Below are 23340 nucleotides of genomic sequence, written 5' to 3' on the forward strand. Positions count from 1 at the left end.
AGCTATTTGTCCTCCACTCTTTCTGCCATATTCTATGATTTGCTAACTCTCCCCCTACAAAATCCATTACTTTACTGAAGACTGTCAAACTAGTTGTGAAACAACCGTTGACAGAACAGATATCCCCACTGATACAAAGTAGAACTTAAATTACAGAGGCTTTTAGTCTAAACTCTGTCCCCACAAGCCACATGAAGCTTATGGGATCAACCAGGCATTGTCAAAAATAAGTACTGCCAGATGACAAGTTCTTGGAAGCACATTTTTAGACAGAGCCTAGCTCAAATAAGCAGTAGATATGACTGCGGCAGTTAGCAGCCTCTCGTGGAATAGCTTTAGGAAAATTCTATAGGACATAAGTGGTTGATCACCTTCAAATATGGCAAATGGAAGCTGGATATTATAGATCATACTTACATGCAACAAAAATGTAGTTGCTTTGCAGGAGTACTTAATGTATTCAGTAAAAGCAAATTCAGTTTTAATCCAATTCCCCTTTTTCTGTCTAGAAAAAAAACCTCTTCTACAGCTATTAGTCATACACTTTCTGCTACATGGGTGATCTACCATAAAAAAATCCAACCAGATTACAAAATACTATCTATTCTGTGTTTTAACTAATAAAACAAAAAACATGGTAAGGATGTGCAAATGTTTATGCCAGGATGAACATCTTTAAATACACCAGCACACTAAACTGCTAATACAAAAGAAATTTGATCATTTGCATGACAATTTGTAATTTGGAGTCTAAAAAAATGCCCTGTACATTCACGATGCTCAGTTTGAGGTTGTGAGGAGTTCAGACTTTCTCCTAGCAGGTGGTATTTTAAAATGTGCCTGGAAAAAAATGTGCCTGTTCCTCTCCTAGGAAGCAATATTTTGGAAGAAATTACCTATTTTTTTTCCAGAAGCGCTTAAGCACTATGCATCAGCAAGAATTCACACTGATAATCAGTAAAAGATGAAAAATGCATACTTGCAGCTAGTAAGCACTTTTCCCTAAACAATTACTTTGTCTCTGGTCTATAGTTCAAGAGATATTCAAGACATACAAAATGCCTTCAAAAGGTAAGACTAAAAACTAACTCCATCAAATGCCAAAAGCTATGGACTCAGGACAGTTGGTTTTATGTCACAGTAGACTTTTCTGATATTGTAATGCCTGCTACCCTTCCCTCCAACAGACACTGTATCCCAGGTGCTAAATTGTCTGTCTTTATTGCTGTCAGACCACTGCTTCTTTTTTTATCATAAACTCCTTTACTAACAAGGACCTCATAAATAATTTACGTAGCTATTTAAATGCATGGCTTGGATCACTGACATAGAACAACCATTCACAACCACTAGTCAGCACAAGTTTTGCTGCTTTTGATTCCAACCTGAAGAAAGAACTGGTGGTCAAAATTTTGCCTGTTTTTTCCAACTACATCAGCTGGTCCAACAAAAATATATTACTTCTTTCTCCAAACCCTGTCTCTTTATAATCACAGCACTTCCGATAAATAAGAAATTAAGGCAGAAAGTACTTCTCTAGCTCCAAGATAGAGGCAGATTACACTGCAGTTTGGGACAAGATCATGCAGTGACTTTGACTGCAGTGAGACCTGAATTTATCATTCCTCAGTCCAGGAACCCATCTGTGCATTGGAGGACTGAATTCTGCAGTTCTGTCTGTAAAATTGAGCTAACAGCAGTATGTGTCTTCTTTTTTAAGACATTCAGGACCAAATAAAAAAAAATAATTACTGCCATAAGCTCTGACAAAGCAAAGTCCAAAGTTTCTCATCCAAAGACTTAAGCATACAAGTAGTCTCAACTTTAAGTGTTTCAGTAGTGGGCTGGATTGGGGCAAAAGCATATTGTAGTTTGGGGTTCTTGTTGGCATCTGCCTTTCCAGTTCTGGTCCTTCGCTCTCATCCTCTCTAGGCAAGAGACTAGAAAGACAGCATGTTATACAAATGATCACTTAAGAGAAGTTCCAGTGAAAGCTTTTTATAAATGGTGCTATATCCTCTGGGGAGGTAGTTTGCCTAAAGATGTTTCTTTGAAGAGGAAACTTTATGAATGTTACAGTGTGAAGGACTCAAACACCTGAGCACTCAGTCACACTGTTGTGAAGAGTGCATGATCACAGGCCACATTCCTTCTGTTACGATAAGGGACTCATTAATACTACTGAAATCAGAGTGTCTGCCTGAGAAATAAGGTACTACCAGAGATAGCAATGTGGGTGTGAATTTGGATCTAAATAATATAAAATAGAGACTACACAATAAGAATACGTATTTTATCAAGCTCTCCTAGGTGATCTCTCAAACACACAGTGTCTATCTTTAGTTGCAGTTTCTTCCAATTTAAATAAGAGTTACATTTCCCTGCTGAGTGCTCACAGAAACTAGCTATTGCTGTAGGCCAAAGAAGCAAGTGAAACAAATTCTGGTTTAAAACAAAACAAAACAAAACAAAAAAACCATGCCGACAGATCACAACAAGAAGCTGCTTATACACTTTACTGGCAATAAAACAAACCGGCATAGTACACTGAGACGAAAACCAGGACTGGTGACACTTGAGATGCACTACAGTCTCTAAAAACTTGCCAAGCACATTATTTGACAATTATATACACCATTAGGATAAACTACTCTTGGAATAAGAGAATTACATTTGGGTTTGTGTCTACAGTTTCCCCAAAGATTGGCTGATGAGCTTTAGATCGTGCTTGTAGCTGCTAAATAGGAAAAATATTTACAAAGAATCATGGTATCAGAAACTTCATGTCTCTCTAAAGACCTGTAATCTTAGCTGTATATCTCCTAACTTCTATATTCAGCTTCTCTCCTTACTGATCACTGCATTCAGTTCTCCCACTTCAAACAGTACTCTCTTGCCTCTTGAGTAGAGAAAAAAAAATCTTCCAACTCTGTAATCATTATCATGTCCTTTCCCATGTTATTTCAAGAAGAGTGCCTTTTCTTTAATATTATCAGCGATGCCTGCTGGAGAAACTCTTCAGGTAACAGCTTAGCTGTAATGTGCATGGGAATACAATAAAATTGTCAGGATAGGATGTCCAGCTGGAGAACACTCAACACTTTTGAAGCCAGCTGTCACACCATCCAACATACATGTGTTTGCTGACTACTTTGTGCACTTTTCCCTCTCATCCAGTGAATGTGAAAATTCATACATAGTTCAGGAATGTCACTGTCCTGGTTTCAGCTGGGATAGAGTTAATTTTCTTCCTAGTAGCTGGCATAGTGCTGTGTTTTGGATTTAGCATGAAAATAATGTGATAACACACTGATGTTTTAGTTGTTGCTAAGCAGCGTTTGTACTAAGCCAAGGACTTTTCAGCTTCCCATACTCTGCCAGCGAAGAGGTGCAGAAGAAGCTGGGAGGGGGCACAGCCAGGACAGCTGACCCAAACCGGCCAAAGGGATACGCCACACCATATGATGTCATGCTCAGTATATAAGCTGGGGGGAGTTGGCCGGGGGGCAGCGACCGCTGGTTGGGGTCTGGCTGGGCATCAGTCGGCGGGTACTGAGCAATTGCATTGTGCATCACTTGCTTTGTATATTCTTCTATTCTTATTCTTATTCTACTTTATTTCAACTATTAAACTGTTCTTATCTCAACCCACGAGTTTTCTCACTTTTACTCTTCTGATTCTCTCCCCGATCCCACCGGGGCTGGGGGAGTGAGCGAGCGGCTGGGTGGTGCTCAGTTGCTGGCTGAGGTTAAACCACGACAGTCACAAACAGAGCCCCACTGGCTAGACAGACAGACTGGCATGTCAAAGACTAGTCACTAAGGAATGAAGGTTGGTGGCATTAGAGACCCACTTCTGGGACAGAGAAGAGAGGAAAGCAATGGGGCAGTACCTACTATCTTCCAAGAGATGCTGTCTATCTGGAGATGAAACTGAGAGTACTCCACTTCATCTGGTACAGGCTGATCACCCAAGTGGGCATTCCTGACTTTTTACTAGATGCTCAGATAAGATGTTACTACAAAATGCTGTGAACAAGAATGAAGTAGGAAAAGGAACGGGTAGCATTTTCCTGAATCTTTTCGTTTGAGTTCAAGGCACAGGCATAGATCAACATCTTCTGGAGAGGAATATATAGTTATGGAAACAGTGACAAAATAGGGAGCACTTAAGAATATCGTCATATGGCTGAGGAAACAAAGGCTACCAATGAGGCCCCTGACAAAGAAGAGAAAGAGCATCTTACGACATCAGCTTGTCAGCTAAGTGGGGAGACTTTAAACTAGGTTTGAAAGGACAGCAACAAAAAACCCAGAGAGAAATAAGAGTTGTGACCAACTGGAAAAACAGGAAGTTGGGAAGAAAATGGTGGTGGTGAGGGGGAAAGGATGTGAGAAGGAGGACAAGCTAGACAATCTGCTGAACCACAGATCCTAGGCAGACTGAATGAGTACAAAGACCAAACTATAACTTACCTGGCATTATAATGAATGGGCAAAAGTCTCAGGATTGTAATACGAGTGTTATAAATTTATTGTGAAACCTCTGAGGTGCATTCTCCTGACTCTTACTTTGTATGGCAAGTTGCCTCTTAGGAATAGAGAAAATGTTTTTCTCTGTACCTTATACTTGATTCCAGCCTAGTCTGCAGAGCTTGAGTTCGAAGTGGACAGTGGGAATAACTAACTGGGATGACTATAAAGGATTGTTCCCCTAGCTGTCTGTCCCACTTACTCTTAGATTCTTCCTCTCTTTCCTATCACTCCTCTTCTTGAGTTGACTCAGCTACTGAAGGGATACAGGCTAGAACCTGCACTTGAAGAGGCTGTAATCAATGACAGGTCAGACGAGTCAGGCTTTGAAAGGTAGTGACACTGACATAGAAGACATACTTATAGCTTGTTCAGGAAGCTGAGTCAATTAAAAAAGGGAGGAAAAGTTTCATGATATGATGAAAACTAAGTAACTGTGCAAAGATGTATGAAAAGAAAGAGGGTTGAAATTACAGTAGACATGTACCACCACAGGCTGCCAAGCTGAAGCATGAGAAAGGTGAAGTTTGTCTGAACTAAGACAACCAAAAGAAGATGGAGACAGGCTAACACAGTAAAATGGAATAGCAAAAACCAACCTCCCCCTGCCCCCAAATACATTAGAAATAAACAGCAAAGAAAAGCAGACATCCATCACTTAATGTAGGAATAGACCAAACACAGCCAAAGAGGAATGCTTGCAATATTCAGGGCTTCAGTCTTTGCAGGAAAGGTTAATTATGCAACAACCATTAATGAAATGCATTTAAAACAAAAGAACTGAGACCAGAAAAGGGTAAGAAAGGGTTAATAGTTGGATGTTATACGTATTCAAATCTGACAGAATTTACCCAAGAGTCATTACGGAATTAGATAAAACAATTTCTGACCATTAGTGTGACAAGTCTTCAAAAACCCATGGAGGATGGGCAAGGTTCCAGAGTGCTTAAGAAAAGCAATTAAATACCAAACATAGGTAAAGAAGGACCTGTAGAATTTCAGATGTAGGTATTAACATGCTGACATTATTAGCTACTCTGTAAGCACTTCCAATGTTGCATTACGCTAAATCAGGCTAGCATCTCAATCCCTTCCAATGCACAGATTCAACTTCTTGAACCTTGTCTCAGCTTAAGCTTGTGACAAACTAGGGAACATACAGCTGGGAAGCCAGTATAGCTGAGTCCCTCTTCCAGTTTTGGTGAAGACTCCTCTTCAGGATCTATTTACCCTGAGTAAAGAGTGAAGGTGAAGAGTAGCCTCTTCACCTAAAACTACCAGTCACATGACAGGAGAATAGCTGTAAACATGACAGCAAGATGAGGTCAATGCTGTGGTAGGAAGTGCGTATTTTCAAAAAATAGGTTTGGGGTTTTTATCTTTTTTAGAAAAATCTTAAAGATAAGCCCAAGTGGCTTATACTGACACTGCCCCTCCTAGTATCTCGAGTTTTGCCGCCAGGACTTCCTTGCCTGGTACTGCTTCACAACTACGAATTGTCAAGACTGTTTTTCCAAAAGACCATATCTGTTTTGTATTACATAGCCTTGTCAGCTATTTCAGCAAGCTGTGCTCTCTAACCTAGTTCAGGCTCATTCCTTGGCCCCTCTCAATACATCACAGTCACCATAATGTCTCTGCACGACATCCACCTTGGCTAGCTCCCCTGCTGCAATACAGCCTGAAATATTCCTAAACTGGAGTCTCAAAAATGCAAAATGAAATGCTTCAGCTAGCACATTTTAAAGACAACATTTGTCCTTGTTTGGGCTTGCTGTTGGAGACAGCAGTTAGGATTCAAAGGCTGCAGAAAAATCACCAAAAGTTGTATAGTTCTGGTCTTTATTCTGCGTAACTCACATGAGCCCATTTGCCAGCTCACTCTTAATTGCTGGACTTGTCTGGAGGTAAAAGACTTTGCAAAGCAAAATAACTATTTAACTTGCAAGTCAACACTCAGATTGCAGCAAAAGGAAATGAAAAAATAAACAGACTTTATTGCTGTAACTAAAGTGGTGACTCCATTAGCCCCAACTACAGCTGCAGCTTGATTTCACAAGATCCTTCTGCAAAAACTGAAGATACAATTCTGATATTTAAAACACTGTTAATAGCAAAGGCTATTTCATACCATAGTAAGAATGCATACCTCCTTCTTTTCTAACTTAATTATTCTGTAAACAAAACCAGCACTTGCTCTGGGCTAAATCCTGCAGTCTTTTCTGAATTTGAGGAAATGTCTATTTGCAGAAGAGATGAGACGGCTCACCTGCAAACAGACTCCGCACTCAAGGCCTTAACACTGACAACAGAAAGAAGGCCTGGTTGGAATAGGACTGCATAGCACAAAACACCACAAAACCAGAAACAAATGCCCTTTAAAAGAAGAGAAAGTACAGTCCAGTGTGCAGCAGCCAGGAGTTACTATTACAATAGAGAGTTCTATGAAAACATTAGCTGCATGCTCAATCACAACCCTCTTTCCTTCCTCAAAGCCACAAACAACATCATAAATGCTTGGGAAATGAACAACATTATGACACTGCATGCCCACATGCAATATTCAAGATGTCTTTCATAACCTCAGAGGGATTATAGGAAACTGGAAAAGGTACAGAGAAGTGCAACAATGATGCACAGTGAAGAACCACCAAATAAACAGCATCCTCAACCTCAAATCACTGAATCATTGAGGTTGCAAAGGACCTCTTGAGAGCAACTAGTCCAACCCCCATGCCCAAGCAGGGTCACCTAGAGCTGGTGTCCCAGGACTGTGTCTAGCTGTGTTTTGAATATCTCCACAGATGAAAACTCTACAACCTCTCTGGGCAACTTGTTCTAGTGTTTGACCACCCTCACAGTAAAAAAGTGTTTTCTTGTTTTCAGAAGGAATTTCCTGATTTTTAATTCATGCCCATTGCCTCTTGTCCTGTTGGTGGGCACTACTGAGAAGAATCTGATTCCCTCTTCTTCATTCCTATCAAGTATTTATACACATTGATAAGATGCCCCCCTGAGCCTTGTATTCCAGGCTTAACAGTCCAAGCTCTCTCAGCCTCTTCTTGTACGAAGGATGTTGCAGTCCCTTAATGATCTTTGTGACCCTGCGCTGGACTTGCTCAAGTAAGCCCGTATCTTTCTTGTACTGGGGAGCCCAGCACTGGACCCAGCACTCCAGATGTGGCTTCACTAGTGCTGAGTAGAGGGGAAGGATCACCTCTAAGTGTGAGGTGACAGGTTCAAAAGGACCAAATAGATGTTTCTCTCCCAGTGTGTAATTAAGCTGTGCAACTCACTGCTGCAGGAACTTGTGGATACTGGAAGTTTGTGTGGGTTCAGAGTTGGAGGTTCATGAAAGAAAAATCTGTTGTGTTAATAAACACATACAATGTTGCTGAATTAGGAAATTCTTGAGCTGCCAATTGCTGGAGACTAGGAGAATATTTTGAGAAAGAATCACCACCAGATCAGAAGGTGGCAAATACCATAGACACTTTGCTGCTGTCAAGGATAAGATACTGATCTAGACAAGCCCTTTTTACTGATCCAGGATGGCTTCTCTTATGATGAATTGGAAGAGTAGCATGCTAGGCATGAGTGTATCAGCTGCTTTTTTCTGAGTCCATGCCAATCCAATGGACCTACACAGGAAAGAAGATTTCAGCTGAGGCAACTCCAACTCCATGGGAAATCCTCAGTGGCAGAACTACCACAATTCTCCTTTGCAGGAGGTGGGATCCTATGGAGAGCTGTGTAAGACTTGTACATAGTCCACAGGCTCTGGGGATTCGCTAGTCATGTGCCGCGAGTGGCAGAACATTACTTTAGCCAGCAAACTGAAACAGCACTCACAGGGTAGTTGAATCAAATGGATTTCGCCTGCCAATCCCAATTTTCCTGGGGAATAGAATTTGTTTTTTGTAAGCATCTCCTTCGTTCTGAATGCTTATGATTTAAGGTGTTGTTGCATGCTGTGTATGTGCAGACTTGTAATAGAAACATAACAGAAGAAACAGCATAACAAAGGGTTAAAAGGCCTGTGTTGACAATTCCCAGGACATAGCTGCCAGCAGTAAACTGAGGAAGGTATTTACGTAAAGACCATAAGGCCTACACTCTTAACACCTCACAGTACAGATGACTCGCCAGCAGAAGACCCTGCATCCTAACATGAGGAGACTGGCAACAACGCTGCTATGTATCACGTAACATTCATTTTTAAATTAGCCCAACAGCAAAAACAGACTACAGATGTGTATTTCAAACAAGACAACAACAAAAAAACCCCAGTGGTCAGCAACCTGGACTAAGACTCATGAAGGTGAAGTCAGCAAGAGCTTAACATGAAGGACCACCCATTCAGAACTGACAACTCCTAAAAGATATGAGAGGTCCGTCCAAAGTACTAGGTTGCCATCACCAAGCAAGGAGAACCAGAGCCGTTCATGAGGACTCAGGAGCTGGCATTTCTTGTCCTTTGCATCTCACAGAAACAACACTGGTCAGACTTCCCCCACTCAGGCACCGTGGTGCTTGTGAGTGTGTGAGTGTGAATTAAGGAAACCTGGGTAAGAGAGTGTGAATGCACAAAAATAACTTGCTTGAAGATTTTGTAAATAGGTATCACCTTCCCTTTTCACAATTTCACACACAGAGTTTTATTTTGCTAATTTCCCTACATGTATATTATTACGCAAAAGGTAGTGTGTCAATGCATTGCAGATTCTTACAAGAAGAAAAATATTCAGCACACTCAGCCTTTTTCAGTGCTCTGGGCGTATTTTCCACTCGTGTGGAACACTGACACACAACCTGTAAATTTATTCCAAGGAAAAATCTATAAAAAAGGAGTTTGTGTATGTTTGTGCAGCAGCTAGGGAAATGAGCTTAAAAAAATATAAACAATCAGAATTTTGCAGTCTAGCAAAACATGCTTTCACTTTAAAATGCCCACTAAGTTACCATATATCACGCTATGGAACCGTTTACCTCAAAAAATGAAACAACAGTAATTTCTTACCAGTCTCTTTTGCTGAAGCTGTTCTCTAAGTAATCTGTCTTCTGGTAAAACATCACACAGAAGAAAATAATTGTCCTGTTCTTCTGTTAAGAGATTAGGAATTGTGGGTAAGGGATGGGAAGTTGCAGCTGCTTTGAATATTTCTGGCACATAATTTGCTAAACCTTTGGAATGTGTTAAAAATGTAAGAATGTTTTTTTAATCTATAAAAGTCAGTTATTTTAATTTCATAATTTAATGAAACATGCTTAAATATTTGTATATACATATTTATAAGACCTTTACATCATTTATATTGCAGTACAAAGACCAAAGTCTTGCATAGGTTATCCCTTCTACCAGCTTTATTCTTTTTTATGATGGTTCTTCTGGAGTCATAAAGCAATTTTAATCATTTATATTGGTTACAGTATAAAGTCAGCATGAAAGAAACATGAAATCACCTTTAATTCTATCTTGCATGTGGGATTTTCCATTATTTCCCTAAGTAATTGTCAGTTTTCAGTAGTTATCATCATTTGGTATACCCTCTCCTCACCCTGACTGATCACATTACCTTTTACCATCAGATCTTGTTCTATCTGCAGATATGCACCACAACTGTTTAGTAACACACATTGAGACTTGCCTAATTTACATTTCTACTTATATGTTTTTCCCACATTTTATGTTTACAAACCTTTTTACTATTTATGTTCATATCCAATTTAATAGTAAAACAAATCTTATTCAAATGAATTACCTTACAATTACTCAGCATGTAAGAAAATATAAAAACACTTACAAAAATATTTTGCATTTGAAAGTTACTCATTCATTAATCAAAGGCTTATGTGGTTGGTGAACTTAAGTGACCATTATTAAGTCTTTTACAATTTTAAACTTGCTAGATTTCAGCCTTTCCCATCTTTTCATACGGAAGCCTGTGTGAAGAAGAGAAACCCCCTGATTTCGGAGCTATCAAATTTGAAGGAGATAGCCATTAAAATTAACAAATTTGTTAACAAACAAACAGCACAGTATTCTTATTGTCCTCTGGAAGGGCTATTGATGGTTTATAATTCTGGCAAGCTCTGGCATTCAGGCACTTGATTTGCAATTTTCAATCTGAGTGGTAAGTGTTAAAATTTCAGAAGCAAAAACATACATATGTAAGAGAATTGCAATTATGGTCTTTGGAGTGATTTTCATGTTTTCTAGGACTATTTTTCTTAAAATTAATTTGAATAATTAAACCAATTTATTTTCATCCATTTTGTACTCAGTTTTCACCTTCCACCCATCTCCGACACTGGCTGCATGCATTTCTTCCTCTCTTTTAAGCTCTCCATGGAGAATTAAAGATGCAGAAAAGACCTAACGATCTCTTATCTGCTTTTAGGTAAATTACATTTTTCTGTTAGAAAAAGGGAAGCCAAAGAAATGCATCAGCTACTTCTGAGAAAAACACTTCCTTCGCACAGTCATCACTGTCCTTATGATGGAATGTCCCACTGCGCCAACGCAGCAGAACAGTGAAGTATGGTCTTTGGTCTTGTGTTGGAGCCCAGAAAATGGCAGTCTTTGTACCCTTACCGTGAAGATATTGTCTCCTAATACTGTTGGGGCAGTAAGCACTGTGGCATGGGAAAGGAAGGGCGATTGTGGCCCCAATGTCCAGGAAGAATTAGTGTCATCAGTGGGGGTGGTGGACAGGGTGAAGTCGGAAAAGACAGCTCACTGGGAATGTTTCTCCACATTTCTGGAAGGACTGTCACCAACTATTTATGCAGTGGGTACCAAAGCTTCCACAGCCACGATGTAAGCAGCACTGCTTCTAGGCCTTGATTTGCAACCGGCCCTAATTCGGCAGCGCATTTAAGCATGTATTGAGCTCATCCTCACTCAGCACAGTGCTGAAGCACGTGTTGCAATCCTTGGAAAAGGTAAGTTTAAATACGTGGTTAAGAGTTAAACATTACTTCTGCGGTTTTCTGACCTAGTGTCAGATTACATGACACTTGGCTGATCAAAGCAGCAGTATATGCCAGAAATTATCACATGACCTGGCCAACAGAGAGTAAGCAAGCAGCATACTTACCTAATGGAGCTTCCGAATTTGTTCTTATCACACTACAAAAGTCTGTGATGGGCTGTTCTGCAAATCTCTTCTTCCAGTACAAGATGTATCTTTAAAAACAAGGGGGAGATGATTAGTGAAAAAGGAAACATCAAAAAAAGTTTAATAAACAGTTGATCGTCTCTTGGTTTTTCCATTCTCTAAATTCTTTACAGTGTTTTGTGTTTTTTTTTTAATTCCTGTCTCTGTTTTTTCTTCCTTTAATCTAGTTTTCCAATTCATTAAATTCATTCAGCTTCATTAAAACTGGGTTTAACCATCCTGTCAAAGTGAAGAACTCAATAAGACTTGCATACTCAAGAAGAACTCAGTAAGATTTGCATTAAGCTTTACATAAACACTGTGACCTATTCACATCTTCAGACAGAAGTGCCACTCAGATGCATCTTTACCGAAAAGATATACTACAGAGTACTCTCAAATTCCCAAAATATTGTGGTCTGTGTTCTGCAAGATGCAGACAGCAATCTGAAACTCGGTAGAAACACCAACTTGTCAAAAGTGAGGTTTTGGCAGGTCTCCTGTGGAGTTACAGTGAAAGCTGTAGCTTGGCAGACAACTAGAAAGACAGAAAAATGAAGTCCCCAAACACCTGGGGGTGGGATAGCAGACAGAACACGGAAAGCCCTAAACACATCTTAAAGATTTAACCCATCAACTACAGTTGTTTAGAAACACTCTTGTACTATCATTGTATTATAGCAGCATTAACAGACCCCAACTGAGATTAGGTTCCCACTGAACTAGAAGCCACTGTCTAACCAAGAAGAAATCATCACCTTCAATTATATGATGAAGGGAACCAAGCAATCCTTGTGCTAATTATTCAGAATCTTACTATAAAAAACTAATCTGAAAAAGCTTAAGTGCATGTTTATATTTATACTTATGACTCATGTGTGTGATATAAATCATGTGAGAGTCGGTAAGGTAAAGGCTAACTATTCAATGGCAGCTTTCTATTGACATGCCATCAAATTAGGAAAAGAATCACAAAAAATCAGGTATGACTATTATGAGGACATTCCTAAATAGTTGCAGCTTTTAATACTTGTGCAATCTAAAAGTTTACTTGCCACAGCTACCACATCCCATGTTGGTTCATATTACCTCTATTTACCATCTATCTTACTATATGAGGACTTTAACTGCAGCAGCCAAGGAATCAGCACATACTTGTTTCTGCTAACTTTGACATGGAGAGGATTAACCTCCGGTAAAGCAGACAGCTAAGCACAGTGAAGACAGCATGCATGGCTGAAGCTCATTCAGAGGCATCATTAGATGTCAGTGAGTGAGAGGTGAGTGTTTTGTTGCCCCCCACTTACTCCACCGCTTATAATGCACAGGGAAACAGCCTTGCTGCTACACAGAACAGCGAGTCTTCCAGAATAAGTCAGCCTCGAGCTTTTAGGACATAAATGTGCAAATGAAGGGATTTCAAGATGTCATTTCATCTGTCCCCTGCACTGAAATAAATGAACACACAGACAAACTCACCTAACCATAACTGTCTGTGCCATGAAGCTTACTGTTAGGGATTTTGTATCATAAGACTTAACCCAAATAATCAATGATCAAATAAAGCCAATGCCTTGTCATACTTCCCGGGAGAGAGAACGAGTGATCAGTGTCCATGAATGATCATGTCCAGTCATGCAGCGGAAGCTTATTCCCCTTATCTCTTCCTCTTGCCCTAATGCCAACTTATCTTTATTCTTCCAAGTTAAAAAAAAAAAAAGTTTTCCATTAGCATTGCTCTTCTCTGGATTCTCCACTTCTTGTAGTTCTGTCAAGAAATGTATTCCTATGACTGACTGTAACTCATTGATAAGTATAAAACCCCCCCTATTTTTTCATAGCTGTTTCCCTGTATTTTCCACACTTCAGTTTAACACCTCAGACTATACTTCCTTTTTTTGTGCATAGCATTAGACTATTTTACTGATATTCAGTACAGTAAATAAGAGAAGGCACACTTCAGAGTAACAACTCCATCATTTCACATCCTGGGGCCACTTTTTATAAGATTTGCCTACCTTCCAATTGCATTAGCAGCAAAAAGAATCTTAATGGACATTTTCTTGAAAAGGTGATTTTAAAATACATTTCTATTAACACAGAATAATCCCCCAAGCACACTTAAACTGGTGGTCCATGACTGAGCAGCTCTGATCCCTTTGTTTATCTGAGGAAACTAGCATTATCTCCAAAGAACACTGTATTCTTATTCTGCCGACTTTCAGCATAAAACCAAACAAAAACAAGTATCAGTTTTCAATTTTAAGCAACGTTAAGCTCATACATCTGAATAAGGATTTATATGGCTTACATTTCTCTTCCTAAATTTCATCTTAATATTTCTTTTTTTTTGTATCTTGATAGACACAAGTTACCAGCTTTGGTTGAGTAACTAATCACAGAAGACCTACCAGAAAACTCCTTTTAGTTGAGAAATTATCCAGCTAACATTTAAACACTGCAACAGAACTATCTACAAACTGGCAGGTACTGTCTAGCCTACTGCCTGGCCCATACATAGCTGTGTGTGAAAGCAAAATGCCAAGCAAGCGCCTAGCCTCTGAAGTTACAAGCCAGCTGGGGCCATGCCAGCTACTGGAGGAAGTTAAGAGAGAAAGCCAAATGCGACCCTGCTGAGATGATCAATGACACAGCTGTAGAAGGAGTCACAGTTGTATGTAGATCACAGTACTGTAAAGTATAGTTAAGGATTAAATGTGATTTCTATGGGGAAATACTGGCATCCTTAAAATAGGGCAAATGAATTTCATCCCAGAATGTGAGAGATCCTGTACTGAGCAGCTTCTGTGTACAATACACAGCTTTAGGACATCGTACAGTGGTAGAAATAGTCTTGTCCTATACGAATAAAACCCAAAATTAGGACAGTTGATTGTCTAGAACGTGCTTTACAAAATAAACAGCTTTTTAGCTTGTACGCAGCTTCTTGATTAGTGACAGGACCTGAGAAGTCCCTAGGATATGTCAAAGAATGTCTAACACAGGAATTGCCCTGTATTCTAATATCGAGTCCCCTGGTCCCAGCAACATCTAGGGGCTGGGGAGTGGGAGGGGAATGGGAAAACAACCTTACAATCTAGCAACAAAAAGCTCATCAAGAAAGTAATAAAAATACTCCCACAACACCCCACTGCTTTTTAAAGTATTTTAAAAAGGTGATCTCTAGTTTTCTGAAGCTTTCTGTAATATCACATACACACTCATTTTAAACAATAAACCCCTTACCTTCTAAAATCTGCAACCAGTTTCACATCGGCTATGACAAGCTTGTGTTCAATAATCATGTGCTTCAGGAGCTGGTTTTGCTCTGCTAAAAGATAGCATTCTTTGCAGAAAATACAAGGCACATAGGGAGAACTTTCTACAGCAGCACCACCACCTGGACTTTCTGGCAGAGACAGAGGCTCCAAAATACACTCTGTATCTGAAATAAATAAAAAGAATAATTAATTTTGACTAAGTGAATAAATCTACATCACTTGGAGTACTTTTAGGCAGTAGATGTAAAACCTGTTTTGTTGGGTCCCAGTTTTGTTGCATGAATCACTCCAGCAACAAGGTGCTTGGAAACAAGTTGACTGCATTATTTCCAAGAAGGACAGTGGGAGGTTAGCACAGGACAGTTCTCAAGTATTTGCTCCAACTGAAACTCCCAGCTGACACCAAGTCAAACAGACACAAGTGCTCTGCTTATTACTAAAGGAAGTTTTATGATGAGAAATCTACTTTTCTTCCTCTCACTACCTAGTCTACCTGTTGATATGAATGAAGCTACCCTCTTTGCCACATTCTTCATACTATCAGGAAGGCTTTAGACTGTATAGCACAAACTGTTTTGTATGATGATTTCTCCTAATTATACTTCTATTTAGTGCACAATACTTCTATCATTTTCTGATTGACTCTTGAAGGTCTGTATGCATTTGTCTGGCCTTTGTTTTTCCCATTAGCATCCCAGTTACTATTCTGTGACAAAGGAAAAGACTATTCTTGATAAAGATTACTGCCACATGGCAGCTTATGCCCACTGAAACATTTCCTAACTGTACAGATGTTGAGGAGGGGCCAGCTATGCCCCATGTGGAAAGGTCAATGGCCCGTGTTTGTACTATACTGCACCAGCCAGACATAGGTTGCTCAAATGACAGCACACAGAGGTGAGTCACTTGCTGATGTTCTCCAGGTTCGCTGCTGTTTGTAGTTCAAGAAGTGGGTGGATTGCACAGTACTGCAGTGGTATTGCAAACAAGCAGACTGAGCCAGGGTATATGTGTGTCCCCCATTTAAACAATAGCAGTGTAAATTCATAAGCTCTTCCACTGGTATAAATTAATAGAATTCATTAAGAAACACTGTGTGACCAACAGATTTCAACAGCTGGCCCCATTAGCCTAACCAAATTCCAGTTGTCCAGAAATAAACCATGGTATTCATTTTCCAAACAAATCATATCTCAGTCTTTGGTAAGGGTTTATCTTGGAAGCAAATGCCAATTTCAGTATGTATCTTTGATTTTAGCTACATCAATTTTGGATAGCAAAAGGAGAGTAAAAGCAAACAGAAAAAGCTCCCCAATAGTTCCTGCACTCTCAGGATGAAAACTGAAAAGAAAACATCATGGGTCTCCTTGATTCTTGTGATATGAAGTTAATTTGTGCAGCAGGAGAATAAACTCCATGCCTCCAGATTCCTGCAGTGACATGAACACCTCTGTAAAGAAATGAAATTTCACAGACTCACAGAATGGCTGAGATCGAAAGGGACCCCTGGAGTTCATCTGGTCCAATCCCCCTGCTCAAGCAGGGCCACCTAGAGCCAGCTGCCCAGGACCATGTCCAGATGGCTTTTGAGTATCTCCAAGGATGGAGACTCCACAGCCTCCTTGTGCTGTGTGCTGTCACAGTGAAAAAGGTGTTTCCTGATGTTCAGACAGAACCCCCTGGGTTTTGTTTTTTGAAGATATCAAAAGAATTAAGAAAAAGGCCTTCTCCCAAGCCTATTATTTTGTCACACAGGAATTTTAAAATGTGTAAGGTTAAAGGAAGTTTAATTAACAATATTTATCAGATAGAAGAATCAATGTATGACAATTTTCACCCTACAAAATTCACATGTATGTATTATATATTGGCAAGCACACCAAATCTGACAATTGGATAACTTGTCCACATGGAAAACTTGAAAAATAATTTTAAAAATCATAGCCATTTAGCTTTTTTTCCTAGGAAAATAAGCTAATGAAGTAGTGCTCCTCTCCATCCTCTGCCAAGACTTTGAAATAACCAAAGAAGGGCTGCAGTTGCAGAGATAGGCCTGGGAAATTCCTAAAAGTTCTGTGATAAATTTCAGGTAAAGGAAGAGGCATGGAGAGGGGAAAAGGACTCTGCACATGCTGTTCAGCAGCGGCTGGCCAGCCAGTGTGGACATGTAGTGCTCCAGAGCAGGCACAGCGTGTGCCGATGGCTGCCCGATGAGGGTGCTGCAGGGGACAGAGGGTAAGCTGGAGCTACTGGGAGCCACAGGTGGGAAAGGGTACAAAACCATAGTAAATACAGCTTCATCAGTTCCATACCGCTCCTGGAACAACATATCTGCCCTGCACAACTGTTGAGGCTTCTACTTACGACATTTGAAAAATAAAACTTCCTGGAAAGGCAGTGACTTGGCTGAAGACTGATGGTCAGGTTACACTGAATTCAGTTTATCCCATAAAACTAAGCAGCGCGGAGAGATGGCAGCACACAGAGCATGGCATTACCTGGAGCAATACAACTGCTGTTAACAATCGAACATTTTTCCTCTCGTAATTTTACCTGCACTTCAGCCCATTCCCTTCCCCCAGACATTTCTTTATTAAACTGGCATTATATAAATTGTTCCATTTTTTCCTACTTTAAGAACAGCAGCTGCTACACTAAGTGCTAGAGCAATTCTCATGAAAGGGTCAGCTCTCCCAAGCAAAACTGATGTTACCTGCAAGACTCTAGGTTTGTGCATTCTTACAGTCAGTATTAGTTTGTAGCCTGAAGAATCATTAAAACATGTTTACTGAGAAAAGTAGAGCAACTTAATTTCCTTTGCAATTGCTGACTCTCACTGATGCCAAAAGAACTAAGAAGACACTCTGTCAGCCAGTTCAGCTGTGCCCAGTAAGCAGCTACACTGCTTTTTGTTCATTTTTGGTTTAGGTCTCTTGCAATGACCTATTTAAACATTTAGAAGTCCAAATAAACAAGTGCCTATCTGCATCAACAAACCAACTTGCAAAAGGTAGGTGTGTGTGGCATGAACTGCTACTCAACTTAGACAAGGAGCCGATACAGTTATTTAGCACGAGTACTCGGGAATAGCAATTGTTTGGGTTGGAAGAACAGAGCTGTTAATCTTTAATTGTAGCGGTGAGTTGCAGGAAGGATCAAACTGGGGTGAAGATTTTTTTGCTGCCTTTTTTGCTGCCCAAAGAGAGTAGCTAATACTAAAAGAGAAGAACTTAAATAGAGACTACTGGAGCAGTGTGGCAATTGCAGAAGCTTATGCAATTTATTTCAAAGGCACTTAAAGGAGGAGGTGAGGGAAAAAAGAATCCATGAAAATATCTTTGTGCTCATCTGCTGCAAAAAACACTGAACAAGAGAATAAATGCACAGAGCTGAACAAAGATGCACAGCCTTTAGCGTAGCACTTAATGGACTAACACATAACACAAACATCAAAATAGTACAAATAAAGCTAAGCATATTATTGAAATCTCCACAAAAGCAGCTAATTTTGATGCTATATTTGGAGCAGAGTGGCCACAGGTACTGAAGAAAAGCTGTTAACTACAGCACACCTAAGGGCTAACAGGGAAATAAAAACACTCAGATCGAGTTCTTGGACTCCACCAGGACTCCCACATGCAGAGGCACTTGAAAATGAGGGAAAAGCAGCGAGCTTTTCTCTTAAAATCTACTGCCACAAGAATGACTTCACAGGGTCAGATTAAACATCCGTCTAGTGCAAGTGCCCTGGCTGACAGTGGCAAGAAGCAATTACCTAGCGTAATAAAAGCGTATAAAAATAGGGTAAACAAACAGTAATCACACAAATAGCATAGTCTTCCAGAAATCTGAGGGTGGAGAGTTTAAGTCACAGGCTGTACCTGTACCTCAGTTTAGCAGCATTTTATGGCTTTCTTTTTTCCATGGATTTGTTTCAGCACTGTTTGAAATTGTCGGTCTTTAACACCTACAAAAACCTGCAGCAACATTTCACGTTCTCCTAACGGTCCTTCATTCCTTGTTGCCATTGTTCGGCTCTTGACTAGGTCTACTCTACCCTTCTTCATGTGCTGAGGTGGGGGCTGGTTTGAAAATGCCCCAAGTGTGGAAGAAAATGGATTTCTAAATCAGTGCAGTTTTTCCTCAATCTCTTCTCTATTTCTTTTTTATTCCTAGCACTTTGCTTGCTTTTAGGATCATTGAATTAACCACTGAATTATATTCAGTGATTTCAAAGTCTCAGAGAGTTGTGAATCAGGTGTTAATGTACAAGACAGTGGACATATTCTTTGTGTTCACTCCCATGTGTGCTACTCTGCATTTGTTAACACTGAATAGCACTTTTTTTTGTCCAGTTCACTCAAATACCATGAGATTCTTCTGCAATGCTTCAGTTGGCCCTCCTGCTTACCCCTTGGGAAAAAAAAAAGTGTATTAACAGCAAAATTTACCACCTAACCCCCTTCCTATTTGTGTCTGTGGTGAACAGCACAGGAGACCTAGCTCCCTATGAGAACAGGGTCCTATAAAAACCATCCATTAAGTTTCTGCCAAATCATCCTGTCAGCACTTGAGTTTTCCTCCTCAGCCTAGTGGAAAAACAGCATGACTGTTATGCAAAGAGATATCCCAAAGGCTTCACAGAAAGCCCACCGAACTCAGGAACTAAGAAAATCCCTCTCTCATTCACAGAATTGACAGTTGACATCATGTTGTTCAACCTTTAACAGGACAGATAAAATTGTGGTCTTTTACAGCTAATTCAGAGCTAAAAAATGTAGATTAGTATAAAGAAGAGACTAGAGGACTATATTCTTTGAAAACAAAGACTAAAAAGTATACCCAGTTCTTCCGGGGAAAATAAAATTAATAATTTGAAGACATTTGACAACAAGATGATATAGAAAATGATTTGGATTACACAAATTACTTTCAAAACTAGAATAAGCACTATTTTTTGTTATAAGCACCCATAGGATACCTAGTGCAATGGAAACCTGATCCCTGCACCAGAACTCTACACACCATTACAACACTGATAAAAGAAAATGATAAAAGAAAAAGGCTGCCTGTTATACAAATTATATGGCTTTATTTTATTTTAAGTGTTGTTATAATATGGACTAGTTAAACTTCGCAGTTAATGAAGCAACAGGCTGAAAATGGATTCATTTTCCTTACTGGAACATTTTATTTTCAAATACAATTGTTCTCAACTCAAAACTAATGTCAGTTTGCACATTAAGTAAACGTTACACCCACACAGTTATAATACAGACTATAACAGTACAGGCAATGTACTCTACCTGCACAATCACACATGCAATTATCACGAAGCAATATGCGTGTAATTTTATGGCCAATACAATAGATGTAAGTATCAGAAAGAAAAGGAAGGAAAGATTTGGCATCTGAAGGTGAGCTGTGAAAGGCAAAATTCTCAGAGATGGTTTAGCCAGTGTGACAGCTTGCTGCCGCCAAGAAACGAAGGCATGTCTTGTTACCCTGTCTTTATCCACCTTATCCTACCACTCCTAACCATCTACTATTGATTGCCCTTCTGCTTGTGCTGGCTCCTGTGCTTGCCAAATCCTTTGATGAGTTGATTCAGCTCTTTAACCAGACAGAACTACTCACTTGTTTCTTTTTGCTCAATAATGTTGAAAATGTTCACAGAGGAGTCCACCAAGTGCAAGAGCAAACTAAGGAGGGCACGGCGAGAAGCAGCAAGATGAAACAGGACCTTCCTCTTCTCATGTCAGCTTCCTCCTCTCTTCTCAGCTTAACAGCCTCAGCTGCTTCATGTAATTTTACCATAAAAGCATGCCTTACAAAGTGTGCAAGGTTCCTTCAAAAGCATTACACACAAAGGAAAAGAAAACAGTAAGATTTTATCACTGTGCTTTCTAACAAGGACATCCAGCACTGGCTTCAGTTCACAGAACCTACTGTTGTCAGCGTAGGCATACGTAACACACTAAATGCAGTAAGAGCTGTTGTGCTCAATTCTTCTTGGTTGCACATCTGAACTGTGTGCTCTGACTAGATCTAGGGACAAGTTGAACACTGCTGCATAAATTACATTCTCTAACTGGAAAGTGGAGGTACTGGGGTTCAGATCAACAAAATAACTTCACTGTTACAACTCCTAACTCACATGGCTTGGCCCCCGGGTGCAACCTGCAGCCGTGACTCAAGCGCCAGAGCTCAGGGAGAGGCAGATCCCTCCAGCAGGCAACCAGCAAGCTGAGCGAGAAACTCCCTAATCAGTCTGCAGGGAATGCTGAGGAGAGGGGCACCCGTACCCTTCTTTTTGAAGCTTTGCCACCAGATAAAAAGGAATGAGAGTCACGAGACCAGAAGGAAAGGAGATAATACAAGTCCAAAGACAAGGGGTTTTAACTAGGGAAGAAGAAATCTTAACTCATTTTAAAAAGATTAAGCATTTTATTATCTGATGAAGAATACTCTGAAAATTCAAGACTGCATGTAATCTGAGAAATTAAATTATGAAAGAGGAATTCATACAAATTGGCTTAAGACATATTTACAGGTTTCATGTCACGTTTTGCAGTTTATGGCGCAACAACAAGGCTTTAGGTTGAAGAGTGTATTATGTAAATATAGACATGCAGAGTATATATTTATAAGCCCACTGTTGGTAACACAAGGATAATGAAACAAAATAAGAACATCTGCTGGAATGTTAAGTGTCTTTCTAATTAAATCCAGTAGTTGAATGAATCAATTCATTACCAACAAGTCTGGTTTATTATCTCATTAATACAGCTGGTTAATATTATGAGGAGATTAGCACAAGAACTTGAAATGATCCTAAAACAAAAATGAATGCAACAAAGATATACAGGCAAATAAAGGAGTCTAAACAATGAGTAAAAGACTGAGGTTTTTAGACATGTAGAGAACAAAGGGGAGAAAGAATGACAGGGAAACAAAAGACACCTAGCAAACCTGGCACTCCACACTAACAGCATAACAGATGCCGACTGGAAAACAGAAACAGTGAGCACCCTCCCCCAAGTTCACACTGATTACATGGCCAACCCCCCAGATACAGTACATTAGGGAACCAAGCTGGATTCCTATAGGTAATTCTGCACAAAACAGTGCTGCATTTAAAACTCTTCGGGAAATGACTAGTTTTAAAGCTTTGTCTAGTATTCAAGTTTTTTTGAGCTATAATGAAAGAGTATCGAGAAGCACCGGCTTGACACTTGAAATACACACGACAGCTTCCCCGTTTTGCAGCCTTGGCACTGCAGCATCTATTTGTTGGCATAGCAGCATTCCCTAATTTGTGGTCATATTCTTGGAAGAGATTTTACACTGATTACAGGATTTTTCCTTTGTTTTCTGGAGTATGAAAGATGGATGACTAATGACTTGCCAAATAAACAGTATTCAAAAACAAAACTCAGAATAATGGAAATAAACCACCCTGTCATTGCCACCAATACTACATGCAAGTATGTTCCTTAGTGAAAGAAGAATCAATGTACATAACAATTTCCTAGTTGTACATATTAAAGCACTCAAGTACTTCTATTAAGTTGAATTATCATTGAGTCTGAGTTCATGAGGAATTATTTAGCTATTACTTCTGCTTGTTAACACACTATGAATGATGTTTAGTTAAAATGTCCACATGCTCAAGGAGACAACACATCCTGTAGCCTCCCCCAAGATCAGTCAGTCTCAACCCTGCCCAGTTTTTCATTGAATGCAAATGAGCACTTCAAAAGAGTACTTAATCCTACAGCTAAACCTTGTCAGTTTTACAGAAACCGTACATATTCTGTAGCATCCACTGTCTGGGAATATGAGAATTTTACTCTAGTCAAATGACAGTTTTAAGAAAAGCTGTGAGTTACCAAATCCTAATATCTCAGGACAGAGTTTCTATAGAGCAGGTGCCTGCTGGGAGCTGGAACTAACAGAAATACAACTGTGCTTAATAGCCATATTTAACAGGGCTGCTCTGTCGGGGAGCTTAGGATGTTGCAGTTTCATTAGCATTAACAAGTGTTGCTATGGGTACCAGAGCACAGGCATCAGAATACAAGTGAATAGAAGGAGTGGGAAAGTGATTAATAAAAATGTGAAGTGTTGGAATTTTAATAAAACAAAACCAATGTGCTTGCCAATAAGATCATGTTTAAATAATAGACTACATTATTGCCCAGTTCACCAGCAGGTATATGCCACTGCTCGTCATCTTTCTGCTTAAGCCCAGAAAGACAAAACCCTACATCAATAAAAATAAACACCAGAGCAAAACCACTGTTCTCACGTTCAGAGGGACACACACATGCTGATGAAAGTGACCCTAGTAAGTATTCATAACA

General features: G+C 39.7%; 1 protein-coding gene across 3 annotated transcripts in view; it reads right to left on the reverse strand.

The window, feature by feature from the left end:
- ZNF277 (zinc finger protein 277) overlaps nt 1–23340 on the reverse strand; it is a 68427-nt gene that overhangs the window by 27230 nt on the left and 17857 nt on the right. For all 3 annotated transcript variants that reach the window (XM_076330771.1, XM_076330762.1, XM_076330780.1), the window contains exons 2-4: nt 14940–15138; nt 11634–11722; nt 9554–9636 (exon numbers count right to left, since the gene is read on the reverse strand). In XM_076330771.1, coding sequence (XP_076186886.1) covers nt 9554–9636; nt 11634–11722; nt 14940–15138 — 371 coding nt within the window. The remainder of the gene's footprint in view (nt 1–9553; nt 9637–11633; nt 11723–14939; nt 15139–23340) is intronic.

This window comes from Aptenodytes patagonicus, chromosome 1, assembly GCF_965638725.1.
Source record: "Aptenodytes patagonicus chromosome 1, bAptPat1.pri.cur, whole genome shotgun sequence".
Taxonomy (NCBI): domain Eukaryota; kingdom Metazoa; phylum Chordata; class Aves; order Sphenisciformes; family Spheniscidae; genus Aptenodytes; species Aptenodytes patagonicus.